The sequence below is a fragment of the Gopherus flavomarginatus genome, chromosome 2, assembly GCF_025201925.1.
Source record: "Gopherus flavomarginatus isolate rGopFla2 chromosome 2, rGopFla2.mat.asm, whole genome shotgun sequence".
Taxonomy (NCBI): domain Eukaryota; kingdom Metazoa; phylum Chordata; order Testudines; family Testudinidae; genus Gopherus; species Gopherus flavomarginatus.
This window is the reverse complement of record NC_066618.1, coordinates 177,283,545-177,305,718: the sequence shown is the minus strand read 5'-3', so window position 1 is coordinate 177,305,718 and position 22,174 is coordinate 177,283,545. Positions and strand designations below refer to the sequence as shown.

Here is a 22,174-nt window from a genome sequence, read left to right as displayed (position 1 = left end):
AAGTCTTGGACGGTAACATTGCAGAGCAGCATACTCCCTTGAATCCTTCCATCAGCTGAAGGACAATAGGACTTCTAGAGTGACCTGCAACTTCTTTTCTAGATGACATGAGATAAGCGGATATACTGACTTCAACTATTCTTCCACTTAACAAAATCTGGCATGCTGAGTTACGCAAGTGCAGGAGATCATGCGCCCTGGAAGCCTGAAGCAAGTTCTCACAGATGTTGAAGGATGTACTTGCAATTGACTCTCTACTATGCTGCAGAATCTTCTTTGAGGTAAGCAAGCTTTTTCTGTGGCTGAGTCCCAGACTACCGCCCCCACAAACTGTATTCTTTGGGATGGTCTGCACTTGGTGGTGGTGGGGAATTGATCTAAGTTACGCAACTTTAGCTATGTGACTAATATAGTTGAAGTTGACGTACTTAGATCTACTTACTGAGGCGTCTTCACTGTAGTGTGTCGATGGGAGACACCCTCCCATTGATTCCCCTTGCACTTCTCATTGAGGTGGAGTACCAGAGTTGACGCTAGAGCGATCAGTGGTCGATTTACTGCATCTATACTGGACAAGATAAATCAACCCATGCTGGATCGATCACTGTCCATCAATCCTGGCCAGCACTGTAGACATGGTCTTTGAATGGGAAGTAAGAGTAATTTCTCCTTATTGGCTCTAAGTCCTAGAGAGGCAAAGAGACAGAGAATCTGCTCAATGGAATCAGCAGCTTGATGAGATTTCCCTTGAGTAAGCCAGACATCCACGAATGGCTAAACTATGACTCCCTGCTTTGTCAGGTAAGATGCCACTATAGCTAGACGTTTGGTGAATACTCCTAGTGCCACTGATAGTCCAAATGGCAGAACCCTTAATTGGTAATTGCAGTTGCCAACTTGAAATTTTATATCTCTTCTGTGGGCAGGATGGATGGCTATAAAGAAATAAGCATCCTGAAGGTTGAGAGCTGCATACCAGTCGTGTGCATTTAGGGAGGGAATCAAAGAAGCTAGAATTACCATCCTTATCCTGAATTTGCTGATGAAGTTGCTCTGATGTCTTCAAATACAGAACTGGGTGCCATTTCCCATTTTTTTTTTTGTATCAGAAAATAGTGAGAATGTAATCTCTTCCCTGAGAATTCTGGCGAAACTTCTTCTACTGGTACAAGAGATAGAAGTCACAAGGGGTCTCTGACAAGGGATGAGGAAAGTGTGGAACTGAATGGAATATCTCACTTCTACTACCTAAGTAGTCCAATAGACTGTCGGTTCAGTACTCTAAACCCCATGAAAATGAAAGAGATGGCTTCCAAATGGGGCTGAAATAATAAGATGATCTATTAGAAATCATTCACAACTCCCAACTGAGGAGTAAAATTTGCTGCCTTGAGGATGCTGTAAAGTGTGAAGATTATGCATGGGAAGTTAATGTTTTCTTTGTCTGGAACCTTTGATGCTTTCTTGGAGGTACAGAATGTCTGGGTTTAGGGCAATAAGACTTCCTAGGGTAAGACTGAGGCCTAGCTAATTTTCTTGTCAAAGCAGGTGTATACACCCCTAAAAATCTCAGGGTTGTTCACAAGTCCTTTCAGGAAAGTAAGGCCTCATCTGTTTTCTAAGTAAATACATCACATTTCTCAAAAGGCAGGTCACATCCCTCAAAATTCAGGCCTTCTATGGTAACCTGTACATCCTCAGGTATGCCGGATGCATGTAGCCAGTAAGACGTTTTCAAGGCAACAAAATTTGTCATGGACATGGAGACGGTATCAGATACTTCCAAACAGACAACTCTTGATATATGTCCTACAAGTTGCTTCTCCGAAATCAAACACTTACTTTCTTTCCATGCTACCTGTGAGACTTTATCAGAAAATGTAGAGATGTTATCATAATTTAATTAGTCTTATTTCTCCCCCATGGCTTGGTAATTGGCTATTCTCATGTGCGACCTGGTAGATGAGTAATTCTTGTATCCAAATACATCTGATTTCTTAGGTTATAAATCGGGGTTGATTTAAGACCTTGAGGCTTCATTCCTTCATGGATCACTGATATCACACAGGATCCCGAAGTGGGATTCATATAAAATTGTATGATATCTGCAGAAGTTTACTCACTGTATTGCACTGCACTTTTCAATGTGGGTGCCAGAAAGGCAGCTGTCTGCTGGAGTAATTTAGTATCCAGTAAGCCTTCATTAATTGGCATTGCTAAATGACCTAGCATGGTGGTATGAGTGGTGTCCAGGAGCTTGCTAACTTCCCCTGGGATCTCCAGCGTGTTAGTTATTCTTCTAAGTTAACTCCTGAAATGATCTGTAATCATCTAGCTGCGAAGTTGATGCAACTACAGCTTCAGCAGGAAACGACAAAGAAATGGGTGCTGAGATCATCAACTTGCAACTCTTTGTCAAAACCGTAAGTAAGATGTTTGGCAGTAGGAGCTGGTTCCCTAGTAGTTCATAATGCTACTCTATGTGGTAGTGGTGGTGATGGAAATATGGGTCATGGAAGCTGATCTCCTTGCAGACTAACAGCCTCATTGGAGCACAGTAAAGGCAAGCTGCTGGTATGTATAAGGAACAGAAGGCCATGGTGGAGGATAGTAAGGGGAAACACTGCTGTCAGTTTTAGAGCTAGGATATCGGTAACAAGACCTAGACTTCCTATCAGAGGTATATGGCATCTAGACCCCAGAAGAGAACTCTGATTTCTCCATGAAGTACATCTTCCTATGTGCCTCCTTAGCTTTTTGTGTTCTCTTTCAGAACAACTTATGAACAGAGCATCTGTCAACAACTGCCCTTCTCCCAATTACACTAAGCATCTAGAATGCCCACCATTGAGGGCCTCTCATGAAAAGCAATTCTTAAAGCATGGAGACTTCTGACCCACCATATAGGAAGGAACCAGTACAGGGGAAGTCTAACAGGGAAAAACAAATTCCTTAACAAAAAGGAAATTAATCACTCAACTACTGAACCAATACCACTATCCATTGCTACTTACAAACAAAGAGAGGGCCACACAGTGGGTGAGAGGTCAGACGTAGCAAAATTCCAAACTGAAGCTATGGGTGGTAAAAAGGAACTATGAGGCGGTTGAGGTTGTCCTCCCCTTTATGCCCATGGCAGGAGGACTGTCATGGAGCAAGTGCAGCCCCCAAAAGGACACTGTTGGCCAAAAAAATCCAAACTGAAGTGCACAGGGCACTAACAATGGAATATATATGGATCAGCATATATTAAAGAAGAACAGTATAGATATGTCTACACTGCAGCTGACAGGTGCAATTCCCAGCACAAGTAGAGAGACCAGTGCTAGTGCTGCTCAAGCTCAAGATTTGAATAGCTGTATGGACATTATAGCATGGGGGGTGGCTGAGGCTAACCACCCAAGCTCAGATTGAAGGGATTCAGAAAGCTAGCATTAGCTGCCATCCAAACTGCAACATCCACACTGCTATTTTTAGCATGCTTGGTCAAGTGGAGTTAACACTAGTTTGTCTACCCACACTGGGAATCACGCTTCCTAACTGCGGTGTAGCCATACCCAATGTTACTAGCATCTTCTTAATATATTATAAGACTGCAAAAAAACGTAATCTATTTTTTACTTTTATTGCTCTTTGGTCCTTTTTTTCCCGTTTCTCTCAGCTTGGAAAATGAAAATAAGAATCAGCTTCATGTGCAATTTCAAAACCCTTTTCACTTTCAGATTCTCAAGAATTACACAGGCACATGTGAATTGCCATATCTGCTCAAGTGAGGGATCCAACAAGTCCAGTGTCCTGTCCTGAGATTCTCATATAATCACTTGACTCCAGAAGCTGCAGCTTTAAGACAGATACAAAATCAAGTATGACTCATAGTAAAAATCAGTAGAGTTGGCAACACAGATTCCTGGTATTTATTTATTTAGTGATTAGGGATCTAATCCTGCAATGAGCTCTGAAAAGAGAGAACTCCTCGGTCTCTTCAATGAGGCTGTGCATTGGGGGCAAAGCTCATTGCAGGATCCCATGCTAAACACAAAAAGATAATATATTGCTGTTTAGTGATAAAATGTATACCTAAAAATGAATAGCATTTGCTACACGGAAGATTTACATTGGTAATGGAACATTAAACTTTTTACATTCCCTGACTTTGTGATCTTACCTATGGTACCTCCACATTGCTTTATTACACTGTTTTGCATTTAATTTGTATTTCACTTAGATTAATTCAACTTTGTGGATTCTTTACCCTAATTTATCCACTTTCAACAATATAGACATTGTAGCAGTGATACAGGTGTATTACATATAGTAGTAAAATCTATAGTTCCATGGTACATTTGAATATGAGAGTTTGTTTAAAAAAATTCATCACAATATATGGAATAATTGGCAAGGAAAATGTACAAGGGCAAAGATTTTAAAAATAGGCACATACAATGTAAATGCAAACAGTTAATCATGCATGTAAAATATGCAATTGCACAGGCAAAAGAGATCTGTGCCTGGATATGCAATTTTTTGCATTCACAACTTATATGCCTATTATTTTTTTAAACGGCACATTCAAATATTCTAATTTTAGAATACTTTAACATCTGTAATAACATTTTAGCAACATTTGTGGAATTAAATAATCTGAATGGGGTGAATTTACTCTCTCACACAGAATGAAAACCCATACAATATAAAGGGATAAGTACAAATTATGTAATACATTTTTCCCCAAGGCCAAAGGAGGAAGGCTATAGCACAGATGATGTTGTGAAATTCAAAAAGCTTAACATAATTCTTTGGTATCAATATAAGCTTTTCCATTGACTCTACTTCTAGGATTCAAACAAATAAAATGCAAATTTTCTGTAAGGTCAAGAAGAAAGTGGTAAGACAATTCAAAGTTATTTAGTTGGCATAAATATTTCCAGTTAAATGTGCTTTTTAATATATTTTTAAAATTAGCATTGTTTTCTCTAGCACATAAACCACTTTTTCACATACAGGAGAAAGTGAAAATATCATGTTTTAATATATTGAAATAGATTTCCTGCCCTCACCATCCACATACCTTGTAAATGTGAGACAGCGCCTATTCAATTAGCATAATTATTTAAGAAAAATAGACCATTTACAAAATGATCTTTAGGTAAGTTCACTTAAAATAGTGTGCCCAATATTACACAGATGTGGCTGAAAGTTGTAAAATTCTATTGCCACTGATAGACTACAAAAACTCAAACGATTTATTTATTCACCAACAGAAGACAGTGTAAAGAATACTCTCTTGTTCCACTAGAAACCACATCATCAGGTTGCGGTAGTACCAGAAAAAGAAAATTTAACATGAACTAATTTCTTAATTGGTTGTCTGACATTATAAGCAAGTATAACAGAGCAGCAGGGAACAACAGCAGCACATATACCTCCAGGACTATAAACATCTGGAGTACATTAGCAAAGCCGATCTTGCTCTGAACTGACCAGAAGATAGCGCTTGAAGACTGCATACTAAACATAAATCTTGAAAAGTGGAAGTTAACTTACAAACAAGTTTTCTCACATATTCAACTCCTCCTCTCTAGGAGCACAAGTACTAGGTTAGGCATGGAATATAACACAACAGATTATTTTAAAAGCAAACTATGGAATGGAGATATTGATGTTCAGTAAACATTTAAAACCCCAAAAGATATTACCGTGATTACAAGTTTACTTTTTTCACACACATTCTAGAATTTTTAACCTGAGATTCTTAGCATCTTATGTTTGAGTTTCAAGAAATTAAGGGCTTCACATTGCAAGAATAGGTTTTAAGATAGTATACATGCAGCATAAATACACACTCCTGACATACAATCACATCTTTGATGGCACAGAAATATTTTGTTCCCAAACACAGTATCTGTGTAGAGCATATTTGTCAGTGACTACAGTGCCAAAGTGTATATTTAACTAAAGAAACCAGAAAAATAAAGATTTAAATTAAAATTTACTACATTCTCCCCAACCACGCTAACAGACTGCAAATGTAATTAAATGTGATTTTTTATATCTACAACTGTAAAACCATGAAAAGATCAAATAAAGCAGAATTTGCAACTGAAGATTTTTATATTCATTGCTCCAGGATTTTAAAGTCACTTTTTAATATTTTCCTATACTATTTTAATATAAAATACACTATAATATGTATTTTACATCACATATATGTACAGTGATAAAGTGGCATAAAATATTAATATTAGAATAATTACATTTGAGATTTACACACACTCTTTGTCTGTGCTCAGCACCTCTCAAAATCAGGCCCTTGCATTTAAAGCAACTGTATGTCTTGTGAGGACATCTACTACACTTAGGCTTACAGTTACTGTATAGTAAGTAATTATGAATATAGTCTTCTGCGCAAGCTCCTATAACTGGGACTAGAATTTTCTCTCTCTACATTAACATATACGTATGCTATAGAAACATATTTACATACAGTATGCGCTATGGATTATGCATATATACTGTATATCCAGCATGTTACTATGTGTAAATTCACTGAAGCTTCAGAGGCAATATACTTAAAAAGTAGTTTTGCTGTAGTTTACAAACTGGTCAACAATTTAAACCCTGTAAACAATGACTTAATTTCCGTATTTTAAAACTTATTTGTGAAACTATTCTGCAGCATACATCTGTTCCGTAAAATTCTCTGTTCCTTAACTTTATTTGTTCTTTTTCTTTATAACAATGACATTTTGTCTCTGAGCTACCTTTAAATGGGGCCTCATTTCTGCATCCAACTGTACCTAGCATGTCATTCAAGTAAAATTCAATTAAAATTCTTTAAAAGGATTTCAGAAGAGGTATTGATTGAAGTTTGGCTCTATTGAGGAATATTATTTCTCCTTGGATTGAAAAAGCAACTTCTAATGAGACATGTTACAGCTCAGTTTTAGTAATTTTTCAGTCTGAAGAATTACAATTTTCCTTTATAAGCCAAAATGCCAGACTGTACTTAAACAGACTACTGTATATATGGTATGCATATGTGTAAAATTTAAGAGGGCTCTGCACATGTGTAACTAGGTGAATATAGTTACTGTATTTTCTCATCCTTTATGTCTCTTATAGTGAGCTTTCTCACAGGCCACAACAGTGTGAGGGTATACTGATCTATAGCCTCCGGACTCTCTGAAGAGCGGCAGACTTCCTTACCACCCTTAAACACCTTTGAACATTTTTTCCTGTGCACAGCGGGCCCTTGTCCTGTGCTACAGCCCGACCACCCACTGTTGCTTGTTGACCAAACATGCAGTGCCTGGAGCCTGCACTGACACAACCAGGATAGGATTCCTTTCAAGCACACCACACAGAAGAATTTCAATTTGCTGAGGCAAGAAATTAAGGGAGTACTACGAATTCCCTTAAAATTAACCTGTTTCCAGAGATAAGTTACTCTGTTTTGTTTGCTCTCAATACTCTCTCACATATATTTAGAATTATGACAGATTTCACATGGTCAGTAAGTAAAAATACAAAACAGTCCATTCAAACAAAACAAGAAAACCTAGCAGTTAGTAGACTGGGGTTCTCCTACATCACAACCACTGATACTTCTGGAATATGTTTAAAAACAAATGCTGCAAAAAGGTTTTATATCTAAAACAGCAATTTGTCTACAGAAAGAAAACAGATTTGGCATAACAAATAAGAACTTCACAAATATTTTTCATTTTCAAAACTCAGTACCTAGAAAGTTAGGCACTTACATAAAAGTGCCTTTGTTTTTACTGGTCTATTTTAGTGGAGCTGAAGTTTTCGGCATCCTTGACAGTCAGCCCACTTTTATTTAGTCACCTAAATAAGGATTTAGGAGACTAATTTTGGCACTGGGGGAAATTTAGCAACTGAAGCCAACAGGACTTTTACCATTGATTTCAATGTGGCCAGCATTTCACCCCAGTTTGTAAATGTTCGCCTTGATCAAATTGTGTTTCTTTTTATTGTCAGACCTTTACTGCCTGTGACATAGGTTTAAACAATTTAAAAACTGACATATAAAGGAACACTCCCCTCCCCCCCGCAAGATGTCCGCAGAAAGTGTGAACAGCAGACTAACAGGTAATAATAAAAACAAAACAAAAACAACAGCCCAATTTCAAACTCTGTAATGATTAATATTTTAATTTATTAATTAATAGCTTGTTATGAGTTTTGCTGGACATTCACTGTGAAAAGAGTATTTCTGCGACGGACAGGGGATGTGGTTTAGACATGAAATGGCTCCCAGCTGCAAGAAGTCTTCTTCCAGATGTACAATAAGTGAAGGCAACAGAAGAGAACCAGCTGCTAGGATAACAAATTGAAAAGGCCCTTTTGACACAATCCTTGCTGGCCTGTCTGCTCTAACAAAGATAGATCATTCATTGCAAGGTGAATAGAATTCTACCATGGTACAGAAGAAAGAGCAAAGTGGTCTAAGCATCTGCCTCCTTCCTTCACACTATGTACAGCTGCTGTTATTCTGGCATCAAAAGAAAACATATATCCTTAAGACAGCATCCACAGTTGAGCACCATACTAAAAGTGCTGCCAAAATGATACAATTTTAGCATTAAAAATTGATTAAATGTGATACGTTATTCTGTTTTAAGATAGATACAAGTGTTTACTTTGTTAAAAAAATAACACACAATGTAGACAGGATCTACATACCAACCACGCCTCCCATATTGCAGCAGGCAGTTCACGCTATAATAGTCTTAGCATTTCCATAAGACTCTATTTTAGGGGTTTGAAAAATGATTATATCTTTGCTCCAATACTGAACAACAAAGATCTTATGTGAAGATATTTTGATAAACGAAGATATTAGCTACAGTCATTTACGATAACAACATTAGGTTCCTTCCCTGTTTTAGCTCACAGGATCACAAGAGCCACATAACTAATAGCAAAGCTCCAGCAATAACTAGCAGACACATAGAAAATATTCTTAATCTCTATGGTTTCTTTCCCTCATATTCACTTTAGAAATCCCAGTACTCACTGTATTTTGGCACTGTTCCTGGTGCCCCATGGCATATTTTAAACTAAAGCTTATTTATTTGCCTGCTACTTTACTTCATTATATCCCTTATGTTTCCTGTACTACAGCAAGTCTGACTGTGAGAAGCCTAAAAGAGTATCGAAAAAACAAAAAAGTGCCAAATGGTAAAGGAGTGGCCAAATACATTTAAATAAATTGTTTTAGCTGCAGGGGATAACTAAGGAGTCTAAGCATCAGGTTTGAAAATACCTGGACTCCTCCAAATCACAGCAGGATCAACTCAGACTATTCATCCCAAAGTGAAAAATTGAGTACTATACAGTTTACCGTTCAGGTGCCGTTCAAGTCCTGTCTGCTTTGAGCAGACATTAAGATATCGCAGTGCTGTTCACAAGACAGGCTTTAAATTCAAATAGCAATTAAAAGCCTCCCATAATTCTATTTCTCTCTATTTTGGAGACTCTTCTTTGGGGAGGATAAGCCTATCAATTAATTGAGGGAAGGGACTTTGGGTCTACCTACAATTACTCTTTCGACAAAATCACTGGCCTGATGCAGTGCTGCAAGTATTTATTTAGATTTATAAAAGGGGTCCATCCAATGCTCTGGGCAATTGTTCCATAAATGTAAAATAAAAAAATACAAATATAAAAGGACTGCTGATCCCACCTTCAGAGAGAGAATTTTTCACTAGCAAATATCATGAAGATAACAAAAAAATCCAACCATCTCCAACCATCACCCCTTCCCAAAAGCCTACGAAAAAATATGGGCTTTGACTGCCCAGAAGGTTAATTTAAGTTCAAATCTGTCAGAGGAACAAGTGACTTCACAAGCAGGTAAGACGACCCTGGTGGGCAACTGGGCCAAAAGTTCCTAATGAGTCTAGAAGGTATTAGCAGGAGCATAGTTCTATGTTTACATCTCATCTCTGAAACATATTGGACGAGGTTGAATTTGTTTTTGGGCATTAGGTGAGAAGAAGAACAATCCAGTGGTTATGCCATTAACCCAGGATCTGTGAGAGCTGGGTTCAAGTAAGTGCTCTGCGACACACTTGCCTCATGATGATAGGCAAGTCACTTAGGGCCAGATTGTCAAAGGTCTTTAGGTGCCTAAAGATGTCTAGGGAAATTTTCAAAAGTGCTTAAGTATCTATCCTCCTATTCATTTGTTGGATTCTTGAGTACCAAATTGGGTTATTCCACGTTTTCAAGGTGATCAGTAAATTTTCCTCTTCTGATGGAGGCATTGACAGTCTCAGTTCAACAGTAAGCAAAAAGTGACTTTCACTTCAATCCACTAGTCATTAAAAACATGGGTACACCTTACACCTGATGATGTGGACATCTCTCTGAGCTTTCAGAAACTCTGTTTCCACAGCTGTACAAAACTCTGTTAATGAGAGTCATGGGGCCTTGTAATTGTACTAGGGTCTGCAGCTGGACAAAGATAATCTGGAGTATGTAGCTCACCATCTGGAAAAGTTCCATGGCCTAGTATTTTTCAGAGTGCATGCTGAAGAGGAAGGTAGTCTCTTGGTCTCAGACACCGTTACACCGTTAAGCTTTTATGTTGGATTCTAATAATTTCTTGTACTACCTATGCTAGCTTCTGCCTGCATACCTCATCAAACACAGGTCTTCTGTAAACATTGGTGATGTGGCCGGAGATGTGTCTGGACTTAATGCGATGTCTGTTATCCACTCCAACAATTATGCCTGAGGATTATCATCTGATCAGTGTTGGGGGAACATAGGACGATGAGAATTGTGGTTCCTTGAAATAGAAGGATGGGTGGTTGGCAAGCTCACTTTGGTTTGAGAGCAAAGGGGAAGTTCTGATCTCCAAGAACTGTCTTACCTGTTGGTAGTAGACACGATGGTCTATCAGCTGGTGGGAGTGAATATCATTGTTGGGTTCAGTTTGGGATAAGGATCATTGTCTCGTGCATCTAGAATTGCTCCTCAACTGAGATAGAGGGCACTGGTTCTGGTCTTTTCAGTGTTGGAGAGGGAGCAGAGAATTTCCTCCTGTAATCTGCTTCTCAGCTCTGTAAAAGCTGCTGTTTAGGTTGCACTGGTGCTGGTGCCAGCCATGAAAGATTACTCCATTAATTTGCATGGATTTATTTATGTTCTTGTTCTCTATCTGAATATCATTTCTGAGAAATGAACTCAAAAATGCACCCAAGTACTTTAGAAATCTCACCTCCCCCCACATATTTTGTTAAGATTCTCTTTCCCTCATTGTTCCCCTTATCTCCACCCTCAGAAAATAAACACAACCATTTATCTAATCACCAGATTTGCATAGTTTGTATGGAGCCTGGACTCTCCCATCAAAAGATTTTTTTAATTATTACAGCTGATTTGCTATTTCAGTTGTCAGCTTCTTCATCCACGTCAGCCAGACAAATACACTTCTACTCCGATATAACACAACCCGATATAAAACAAATTCGGATATAACACAGTAAAGCAGTGCTCCGGGGAAGCGGGGCTGTGTGCTCTGGTGGATCAAAGCAAGTTCAATATAACGTGGTTTCACCTATAACGTGGCAAGATTTTTTGGCTCCCGAGGACAGCGTTATATCAGGGTAGAGGTGTAGTTTTACACAGTTTAGATCCTGACATAACTTTCAATTTCAATGGGACAGTAAAATACATAAATTCACAATTTGAGCACAGAGCAGAGAACATTTGAAATACGTAGGACTTCTAATTAGCCCTACTTACAAATTCCAGGAGTAAACTTCAGGACCTATTAGTATTCTAAGCTTCCCATCTTTTCCCTCTTTCAGCACTTCCAAATTGCATTTGCAAGCTCTGCGCTCTGCTATGGTGGCTCAGAATTCTAGCACGTGCTAGCTACCACTAACCATTACTATAGGATGCAGCTTGTCCAGCAGTGGCCCAAGTAAAGAGAATTTTTTTTTCTGATTATGGTACTGTTGTGAATCCTCCACTCTCATTTGAGATACAAAATAATATTTAAATATCTATTTAAACTACAGCATACAATAAAAAAGTCAACTACATGAGCATCTATACTGACTAAGTTCCTTCTCTAATTATGCTTAGCAGAGGCTTTGAGAGTCAGATAATTGACAACAGGGTAGACTCTCACGGCAACTCCAGGGAAATTTAAAAAGAAAAAAACATGCATAGTGGGGAAGTAAATATAATCCTTGTCCTGATTACAGCCACCAGTGGCCTGGCTGGTGTAGCTGCACCACTCAATTCCCTAGTGCTGACAGGCAAATCCAGTAATTACACACGAGGAGCTCTTATAGCAGGTGACACTGTCCATGCACTACAGGTTTTTATTGGCTCAGACACACTTGTGGCTGATCACCAATAGTTGAAATAGGAAAAATCCCCATTGTGGGCAGGTCATAGAATAACTGACATGCTAAATATCTTGATTATCCTTGTTAAACGGGGCATTTAGCAATTAATTGTAGTGTTAGACTATTTCTCCCACATACACCACAACTTGCCCAAAAAAACTCAAACAAACAAACAAAGAAAAAAACCAACCAGCTTTGATGATCACCTCTAAAAATCCTGTTTGGGGATGCCAGAGGGGCGTTAACCAAAGGTTTTCCTGGCAGGAAAAGCAAAGACTTTGGTCTAATTTTGGACCTGTTTCCCAGGAATTTAAGAGATGAATTAGACTTGTATTAAGGCAATAGAAAATTCTTCATGCGTAACAATTCAGAGCACTGGTCTGCTTTGAAACAGATACAGTTTAGCTGCAAATTGCTTGTGACGCTAACTCACTAAAAAGTTGGGAAATACATCATACACACACTGTTTCTCTGTCCATCTCCTACTGGTACTTGAGGTATCTTTATTGGAGTTCTAACATAGGCAGTCCTGATTCAATTTAAATCTACATATCAAATTTGTGTTGTATAATCAGTCAGTGGGAGAACAGTCTGGAATAGCCAATGATTAATGCTGGTGTGCTTAAGGTGCAGCAGTAATCTTCAGCTCTGTATCCCAATGTTTACAATATGAAGAGCACCATCTACTAGGATAAGTGCATGCTATGCCTGTTAAAAACTGAAACCTTGAGAAAGATCTAATACAGTGTTCAAGAGAATATCAACCTTATGACCCACCTCTGCTGCCAAATACTTGATATACAAAAGAATCTTTCTTGGAAAAGGGAGCTTTTAATAGAAGACTGCAGTCTGAAAATCTGTTACCAACTTCACTTACGAAATGGCCTCTGAATGCAGTATAAATATAAATAACTTTCTTCTGTCAAAAGCCTTGTTTCTATTTCTACAGGTTAATTAGATTTCTCAGTTTCATACCAATTTTACACCTAGACTGGAAAGACACACTTCCTGCTTGAAAGACATATTTATTATAGTGTGTTTTAATCTATTTTACATCTCTGATCACATTCATTTAAGCTCATTTAGTATATGGATGTATATATGTATTGCTTGTTCCATCCATATATAAATGTATGTGCTCTGCAGACTAAAGTTACATAAATTCCTCTTATTTGGTTCCCAGAAAGGCTGCTAACACAATAAACTGTTTAATATTAACATTGGGATGGGGGTGAATTGCTCTAAGTCCCACACCTTAACAATTCAAATAATAAGGAGTAAGGAGTAGTGTTATACATAGGTTGAGATTGTTGAGGCAAGCTAGAAAATGTGGAAACACATTTCTATTAATTTTAATTAAACATATCTTTGTGTCTTCCAGGCCAGTGTTTCTTAGCCTTTTTGACACCAGGGATCGGCTTGCTGAATTCCTAAACTGTGTCAGACAGATATCAGGTCCAAAGGCCGATCATTGAGAAACACTGTTCTAGACAGCATCAGAAAAAAATAGTCTCAACCTCATATTATCTTCTTGTTTTATTTCTCTGGGTAAGAAGCTATGGGATGACTGCTCTCGATAAGCCCTCAGGTGAGATGAGAAAAAGAAAGCCTACAGATATCTTTTTATGTGGATCTTGTTACTTTGTTTATTTTTTGCACCTAAATTGGTGTATTCCTGAATGAAAATCTCCCCTGCTATCACTGCTGGCATAGTGGCACACAGTATCATCCGCTAGGGTGGACCAATGCTAAAGGTATATGCTGTGCATGTTCTAATCAGATCTCATCAATTCATGATTCTACTATCTTCACCATGTTCAATACTTTAAGTATCTGCTGAACCCTTTATCTCGCCTGGTAACCTCTTTGGAAGGAGAAACACATCTAAGAGTCCTATACCGGTTCTGTGGAGCACTTCTACAATGGATACAGTTCAATGGAATTCTTGTGGTTCCAAAGAAGTGATACCTTTGGTTTGGGATACACATGGAGTAACATTAATATGGGAGTTATCTTTCTGCCCAGAAGAGGGACAGATGTTGATACACTTACCTTGATTAGTATCTTATTTACTTTTTAAGTGAAAAAAGATGCTATTCAATAGTTGGATGGATCCAAATGACTATATGGATATTAAATTTCGACAATAGTTAATTTTCCAAGTCAAATCAAAGTGTGGTACCACTGCAATATCAGGCTAATGACTAGTTTTTCTGGAAAGAGTATTATTATAAGCAGACCATGTTAATTGGTTAAATGTGGTGATGAAACTCCTGGAAGCACTATATATACAAGCAATACTTCCAGTAGCAACACCAGTGAAAATGAAGATCACTGAGTAGCTGATGAACCTGTTAGTAAAACTGAGTAAAATGGATATTTAGGGCTGGTCTACATTACGGTGGAAAATCGATCTCAGATACGCAACTTCAGCTACGTGAATAACGTAGCTGAAGTCGAAGTATCTAAGATCGAATTACTTATTGTCCTCACGGCGCGGGATCGATGTCCGCGGCTCCCCATGTCTACTCCACAACTCCGTTCGGGTTGATGGAGTTCCGGAATCAATATAAGCGCGTTCAGGGATCGATATATCGCGTCTAGATGAGACGCGATATATCGATCCCCGAGCAATCGATTGCTATCGGCGGGTAGTGAAGATGTAGCCCTAGACATTGTAGCAGGTTGCAGCCAACCTCCCAATCTCTAAACTGAGTCTCAATAAAAATATATGTGCAAATTCAGTATTCTACAATGCTCTGGTCTCCTACATATCCAGGCATTATTGGCATATACTCTGACAACAGATATCTGTATTCAGCAATTAAAAATCAATATGAATTAAACTCAACATGGAGAAATATTTCAAGGGTTGGATCTAACTTTAGCTGAATGGATAAAGCCTAATAATATTTTCACTATTTAATGCCACTAAAGTAAAGTAAAAAGTTATTATAATAATTAATTCTAACCTTTGCTTTTGTGTCAAATAGAATATAAGAAACCATGTCAAACCCTTAAGTGTCAAACCAAAGACTTTTTGTAAACTGGAAAAACATTCTTGCCTTTTTGATCTTTAACGTAGCTCTCTTTGCAGTTGTGCATGAGTTGAAGAATCCATTTGTGCTGGGCACCAATACACTGCCACGCAGGGTCCCCAGAAGCATGGAGATCAGAAAGATATCTGTAAAACCAAGTCCAGAGATTGCAGCTCAGACCTGACACACTGATAACTTAAAATACAGCAAGTTTAATCATAAAGAACCTTTTCTGTACTTCTTAAGAGGAAAAATCTAAAGAACTAGTAGAATTTTAAATGAGAAATATTTACACTGAAAACTAGAACAAGCTTTGCAGTTTCCCTTCCTAATTCAGTGGAAACAAAGCCTTACCTGAGCAAAGAAAAGAACAGAAATAGGCAGAATATATATAGTTAACAAAACATTAATATATAGCTTTAGTTATTCCTCCAATAAAGTAATTGAAACCAAGCTATTTCTTTAATTATCTGTCAAGATCTTAGTTCAATGCTTAGCGTTTCTGTTGCAACCATTGTTGACATCATAAGCACCAATCTACTGTATTTTCCTTCACTAGTTATTATCTGATTGTACTATCATCTCTTTACTCATCTTTAATATTCACATTCAAGATGAAAGGAGGAACCATTATGGGGGGGGGGGGTTGTATTGAGAGAATGTGTGTGTAGTGTGACAGAGACTAGATGAGGTTCCTTTGAAAATAAGGCCATAAATTTCTAGAAAAGGGGGAGCACATCAATAGGTATCTAGAAAAAAAAATCAGCTGCTGTGCTCACATATGTATGTGCACAAATAGAGACTCTAGAAGTTCATGCCCAGCAATTCTGAAACTAAAGTACAGGCCTTTGAATGTATGTGACGAGAACAACAGCATGTTGAATAACTGAGCCTGAAAGTGCTTCAAGATAAGTGCTTAAGTATTAGCAAATCTACTATTTTGTATACTACAAAGTTTCTTGTACTACCTAAACACAGAATGGATTTAGCAATGCAAGATACCCCAGATGAAATAATACACTGATTTAAGATCGTAAGCAGTACTGAAAAGTGCATAACCCTTTCACAAAAGCTAAATTATTACATCTGAGTAATGCTAATTGATATGATTGCAAAATTCCAACTTTCTTAAGAACTGTCTGTGGTACTTGAAACATGTAGAACAAATTGTTTTTGTCAAAGCATGCCCATCATTTGGATAGATGAGATACTCTTTAAAAATGAGCAGTTGTGTAAGATTTATAAACCATGAGCTTAACTTCATCAGTTTTCAAAAGACTTGAATCTGCATTTGACTCATTTCTACTTTAAAAAAAGCTTTTGCTGGCTTTGGGAAAAAATGTTTAATTAACTAGATGAGGGAATTTTGAACAGTATGATGCAGATATTAGTCTAAAACATGACCTACAAAAAGAGATAAAAATGGGTTGACACTTTTAGCGTTTTTTTGATTAAGACATTTTTTGGGAGGGAGGAAGGAATAATTTGCAGTGTTTCAGAGTTCATTGACACTGAAATGCTCAGGATGCAGAGAACATGAAAAGTATCAACGATTTACTGAGGATAAGTGATTTTTATTCAGACTATTTTAAAGTCTTAGGGTTTATTTATTTATCTATCTAAATATCTGTGTGACTAAGACCACTTGGGAGGGAAAAAAAAACTCTTTTACTCCATCTACATTAAGGAAATTTGCACTGGTATAATCATATCATTATAGTTACACCCATGTAAACCCCTAACATAAACACGATGTACTGTGGTCAAGCAGGGCTTGCACCAGTGCAGCTTCAGCTAGTAACACATCACATTAACCAGGACTGAAGTAAGCCCCATTTTGCACCAATGCAGTGCATCCACACGTGTAACTACAATCAGTGTAGACATGCCTTTTTAAGTTTCCTTAATGTAGGCGGGGCCATTCTTCAGGATTCAACACTTCCATCCTTTCAATGAGGGCATGAAAAAGCTCCTAACACACATTTCTGTATCTTCCAAAGAAGCACTCCAAAAAGGGAGCAACATGACTTTCCTTTTTCTAAGGAAAGACTTTTTTTAAACTTTCAAGACTATTTTACATATCATTTTAAAAAAAAGGGGGGAGGGAACATACATCTTTGCTCCATGACCCTTCCTTTAAACACTGACACAGCAATTACATACTATCCATATAGCACCCAAAAAGTGTGTTGGTACAATTCAGATATAAGACGACTGGTCACTGTAAGAAAGAACTTACGATCTAATGATCCAGTTCAGCAATGTATTTCAACTTATGCCTATCTCTGACCTCATAAGTAGTTCTATTGACTTCAGTGGCTCATATGATTAAAGTTAAACACTTTAATAAGTATTTTTCTAAATCAGGGCCTAAAAGTCCAATCATGCAATCTGTTCTGTGCACACAGAGCTCTCTTCAGTGGATGTCCTGGGGTTTTGAGACTGTCTCAAGAAGCGGCTGGTGAGGCTTTTGTCCTATGTATCAAGGAGGAGGGTATGACTACACGGCTCATGGCAGCAAGTCTTCCAGCCAGGATTGACAGACTTGGGCTATTACTACTACACTAAAAATAGCTATGCAGACAGTGTTTTGAATCTGTAGCGTGGGCTCTGAAGTCCACCCCTCTCCCTCTGCTTCAAAGTCCGAGTTCCAGCCCAAGTCACAATGCGACCACATTTTTAGCATGGTAGCGTGAGCCCAAGTGTGTCGAACTGAGCTGAGAGGCTCGCTTCCGCAGACTGCGTAGCAGTACTCACAGTGTCTAGGAGTCAGTGGGTTTGGAGCAGGGGAATAGGGCCTGTTGCTCTTCCCAAGTCCTCTCCTGAGGCTTTAAGAGCCTACTCAAAATAGGGTAGCACTGACAAAAGGCTGCAGGTGTGAGGAGTTCAAAAACATTTTCATGCTAGCATGCACAACATTAGCTTGTGCATATCCTCCCCCCTTTGGAAATGCTGTTGTAGAAAAACGTCACTGACCCTTGGAATTTCTATGCAAATCAATCTATCTGCCCATGTAATATTACTCCTTTGAATATGAACCAGTGGCAAACGAACCAAAACGATAATCTGAAGAGTAAAACATTTTGAACAGAAATCAAAATTAACACTTTTTAGTATTTCTAAATTCAAGACTATTTCAGTTTGGATTCATACAGTGATAGTTTTTATCAGAATATTGATACAGATACAAGTTTGTTTCAAAGCTTTTTAATAAACATTTAATGAACGATAATTGGGATTAAATTTCTCATTCTAGAGGAGTCATTTATTAGTGCCATTATTTACATAGACTTGAGTTCTGGGCTGAAAAAGATAATCTCAAATTCTGTAAGAAAAAAAATCAGTGTTTAAAATGTAATAAAATATTCATTGCATTATCTAGGAAATGCACAGACATGCATATAATAACCTTAGTCCCAGATTTGGACCTTAGCGTCCAAGATATGGGGGTTAGCATGAAAACCTCCAAGCTTAGTTACCAGCTTGGACCTGGTACTTGCTGCCACCACCCAAAAAATTAGAGTGTTTTGGGGCACTCTGGTCCCTCTGAAAAACCTTCCCTGGGGACCCCAAGACCCAAATCCCTTGAGTCTCACAACAAAGGGAAATAATCCTTTTTCCCTTCCCCCCTCCAGGTGCTCCTGGAGAGATACACAGACACAAGCTCTGTGAATCCAAACAGAGTGAATCTCCCTCTCCGCTCCCAATCCTGGAAACAAAAAGCACTTTCCTATTCCCCCAGAGGGAATGCAAAGTCAGGCTAGCAATCCAACACACAAATCTCCCCTTGATTTCTTCCTCCCACCAATTCCCTGGTGAGCACAGACTCAACTTCCCTGAAGTAAAGAAAAACTCCAACAGGTCTTAAAAGAAAGCTTTATATAAAAAGAAAGAAAAATAAGTACAAATGTTCTCTCTGTATTTAGATGATACAATACAGGGCAATTTCTTAAAAGAATATTGAATAAACAGCCTTATTCAAAAAGAATACAAATCAAAGCACTCCAGCACTTATATTCATGCAAATACCAAAGAAAAGAAACCATATAACTTACTATCTGATCTCTTTGTCCTTACACTTAGAAACAGAAGACTAGAAAATAGAACTACTTCTCCAAAGCTCAGAGAAAGCAGGCAGGCAGACAAAGACAAAGACACTCAATTCCCTCCACCCAAAGTTGAAAAAATCCGGTTTCCTGATTGGTCCTCTGGTCAGGTGCTTCAGGTGAAAGAGACATTAACCCTTAGCTATCTGTTTATGACACGCCCCCCAAATTGCAGACAGTGGGGAAGCTCACTGGCGGCGATTTCCTTCTAGAACTTGAAAATAAACAGATTAATACAACACATACACCTTTACATATACTCCTAAGTATATAACTAACAGACTTCTACATTTTAAGAACACTTTTTAACTACTGAATTCTGGGAAACTCTCACGGGAGAGTGCATCAGCTACTTTGTTAGAAGCTCCTGTGATGTGTTGAATTTCAAAATCAAAATCTTGGAGAGCTAAACTCCAACGAAGAAGTTTCTTGTTGTTCCCCTTGGCCGTATGAAGCCACTTTAGTGCAGCATGGTCAGTTTGTAGTTGGAACCGCCGTCCCCAAACATATGGGCGTAGCTTTTCCAGGGCGTACACAATGGCATAGCATTCCTTTTCACTGACTGACCAGTGACTTTCCCTCTCAGACAGTTTCTTGCTGAGAAACACGACAGGATGGAAGTTGTGATCTGTTGCTTCCTGCATGAGCACTGCTCCTATACCACGCTCAGATGCATCTGTGGTTACTAGGAATGGCTTGTCAAAGTCCGGGGCCCTGAGCACAGGGTCAGACATGAGCGTTGCCTTAAGTTGGGTAAAGGCCTTTTGACACTCATCAGTCCACTTAACTGCATTTGGCTGGGTCTTTTTGGTCAGGTCGGTCAGTGGGGCAGCGATTTGGCTGTAGTGTGGTACAAATCGCCTGTAGTATCCGGCCAAGCCTAAGAAGGATTGGACCTGCTTCTTGGACCGTGGGACAGGCCACTTTTGGATAGCATCCACCTTGGCCTGTAGGGGGTTTATGGTTCCTCGACCCACCTGGTGCCCCAGGTAAGTCACTCTGTTTTGGCCTATTTGACACTTTTTGGCCTTAACAGTTAGTCCTGCCTGCCTGATGCGCTCAAAGACCTTTTCCAGGTGTAGTAGGTGTTCGGGCCAGGAGTCAGAAAAAATGGCCACATCATCGAGGTAGGCAACTGCAAATTCTCCCAGTCCAGCTAGTAGACCATCTACCAGCCTTTGGAAGGTGGCGGGTGCATTTCGAAGGCCGAAAGGAAGGACATTGAATTCATACACCCCCGCATGGGTGACGAATGCTGACCTCTCCTTGGCAGGTTCATCTAGCGGTACTTGCCAGTACCCCTTGGTTAAGTCTATTGTAGAGATGAACTGGGCACGTCCCAACTTCTCCAATAGCTCATCGGTACGTGGCATTGGATAGTTGTCCGGACGAGTTACAGCATTTAGCTTACGGTAGTCCACGCAAAAGCGTATTTCCCCATCTGGTTTGGGTACCAGAACCACTGGAGATGCCCATGCACTGGTAGATGGGCGGATTATACCCATTTGTAGCATGTTCTGGATCTCCCGTTCTATAGCAGCTTGGGCATGAGGAGACACTCGGTAGGGTGGGGTTCTGATTGGGTGAGCATTACCTGTATCAATGGAGTGGTATGCCCGTTCAGTCCGTCCTGGGGTGGCTGAGAACAATGGGGCGAAGCTGGTGCACAGCTCCTTGATTTGCTGCCGCTGCAGACGTTCCAGGGTGGTGGAGAGGTTCACCTCTTCCACGCTACCGTCTTTTTTTCCGTCGTAGTAGACACCGTCAGGCCACTCAGCATCCTCTCCCTGGACTGTAAACTGACAAACCTGTAAGTCTCTGGAATAGAAAGGCTTGAGAGAATTAACATGGTACACTTTAGGCTTTAGTGAGGAATTGGGAAATGCTATGAGGTAGTTTACAGCTCCCAGGCGCTCTTGGACCGTGAATGGCCCTTCCCATGAGGCTTCCATCTTATGGGCCTGTTGCGCCTTCAAGACCATAACCTGGTCTCCTACCTTGAAGGACCGATCTCTGGCATGTCTGTCATACCAGGCCTTTTGCTCTTGTTGAGCATTCTTTAGGTTCTCTTTAGCAAGGGCTAAAGAGTGTTGGAGGGTGCTTTGTAGGTTGCTTACAAAGTCCAGAATGTTAGTTCCTGGAGAAGGCATAAACCCCTCCCATTGCTGCTTCACCAACTGTAATGGCCCCTTAACCTCGTGACCATACACAAGTTCAAATGGTGAAAACCCTAAACTGGGATGTGGTACAGCCCTGTAGGCAAACAGCAACTGCTGCAACACTAGGTCCCAATTATTGGAGAATTCGTTGATGAATTTCCGTATCATGGCCCCCAAAGTTCCATTGAACCTTTCCACCAGGCCATTGGTTTGATGGTGGTATGGGGTGGCAACCAAGTGATTCACCCCATGAGTTTCCCACAGTTTTACCATGGTCCCTGCCAGGAAATTAGACCCTGAATCTGTAAGGATGTCGCAGGGCCAACCTACCCTGGCAAAGATGTCTGTTAGGGCCAGGCACACAGTGTTAGCCCTGGTGTTGCCTAGAGCTACTGCTTCTGGCCATCGGGTAGCAAAGTCCACTAAAGTCAGTACGTACTGCTTTCCTCTGGGCGTCTTTTTTGGGAAAGGGCCCAGAA

General features: G+C 39.4%; 1 protein-coding gene across 8 annotated transcripts in view; it reads right to left on the bottom strand.

The window, feature by feature from the left end:
- Positions 1-22,174, bottom strand: part of EXOC2 (exocyst complex component 2) — a 204,346-nt gene that overhangs the window by 98,087 nt on the left and 84,085 nt on the right. For all 8 annotated transcript variants that reach the window (XM_050939919.1, XM_050939918.1, XM_050939915.1 and 5 more), the window contains one exon: positions 15,458-15,576. In XM_050939919.1, the coding sequence (XP_050795876.1) occupies positions 15,458-15,576 (119 nt within the window). The remainder of the gene's footprint in view (positions 1-15,457; positions 15,577-22,174) is intronic.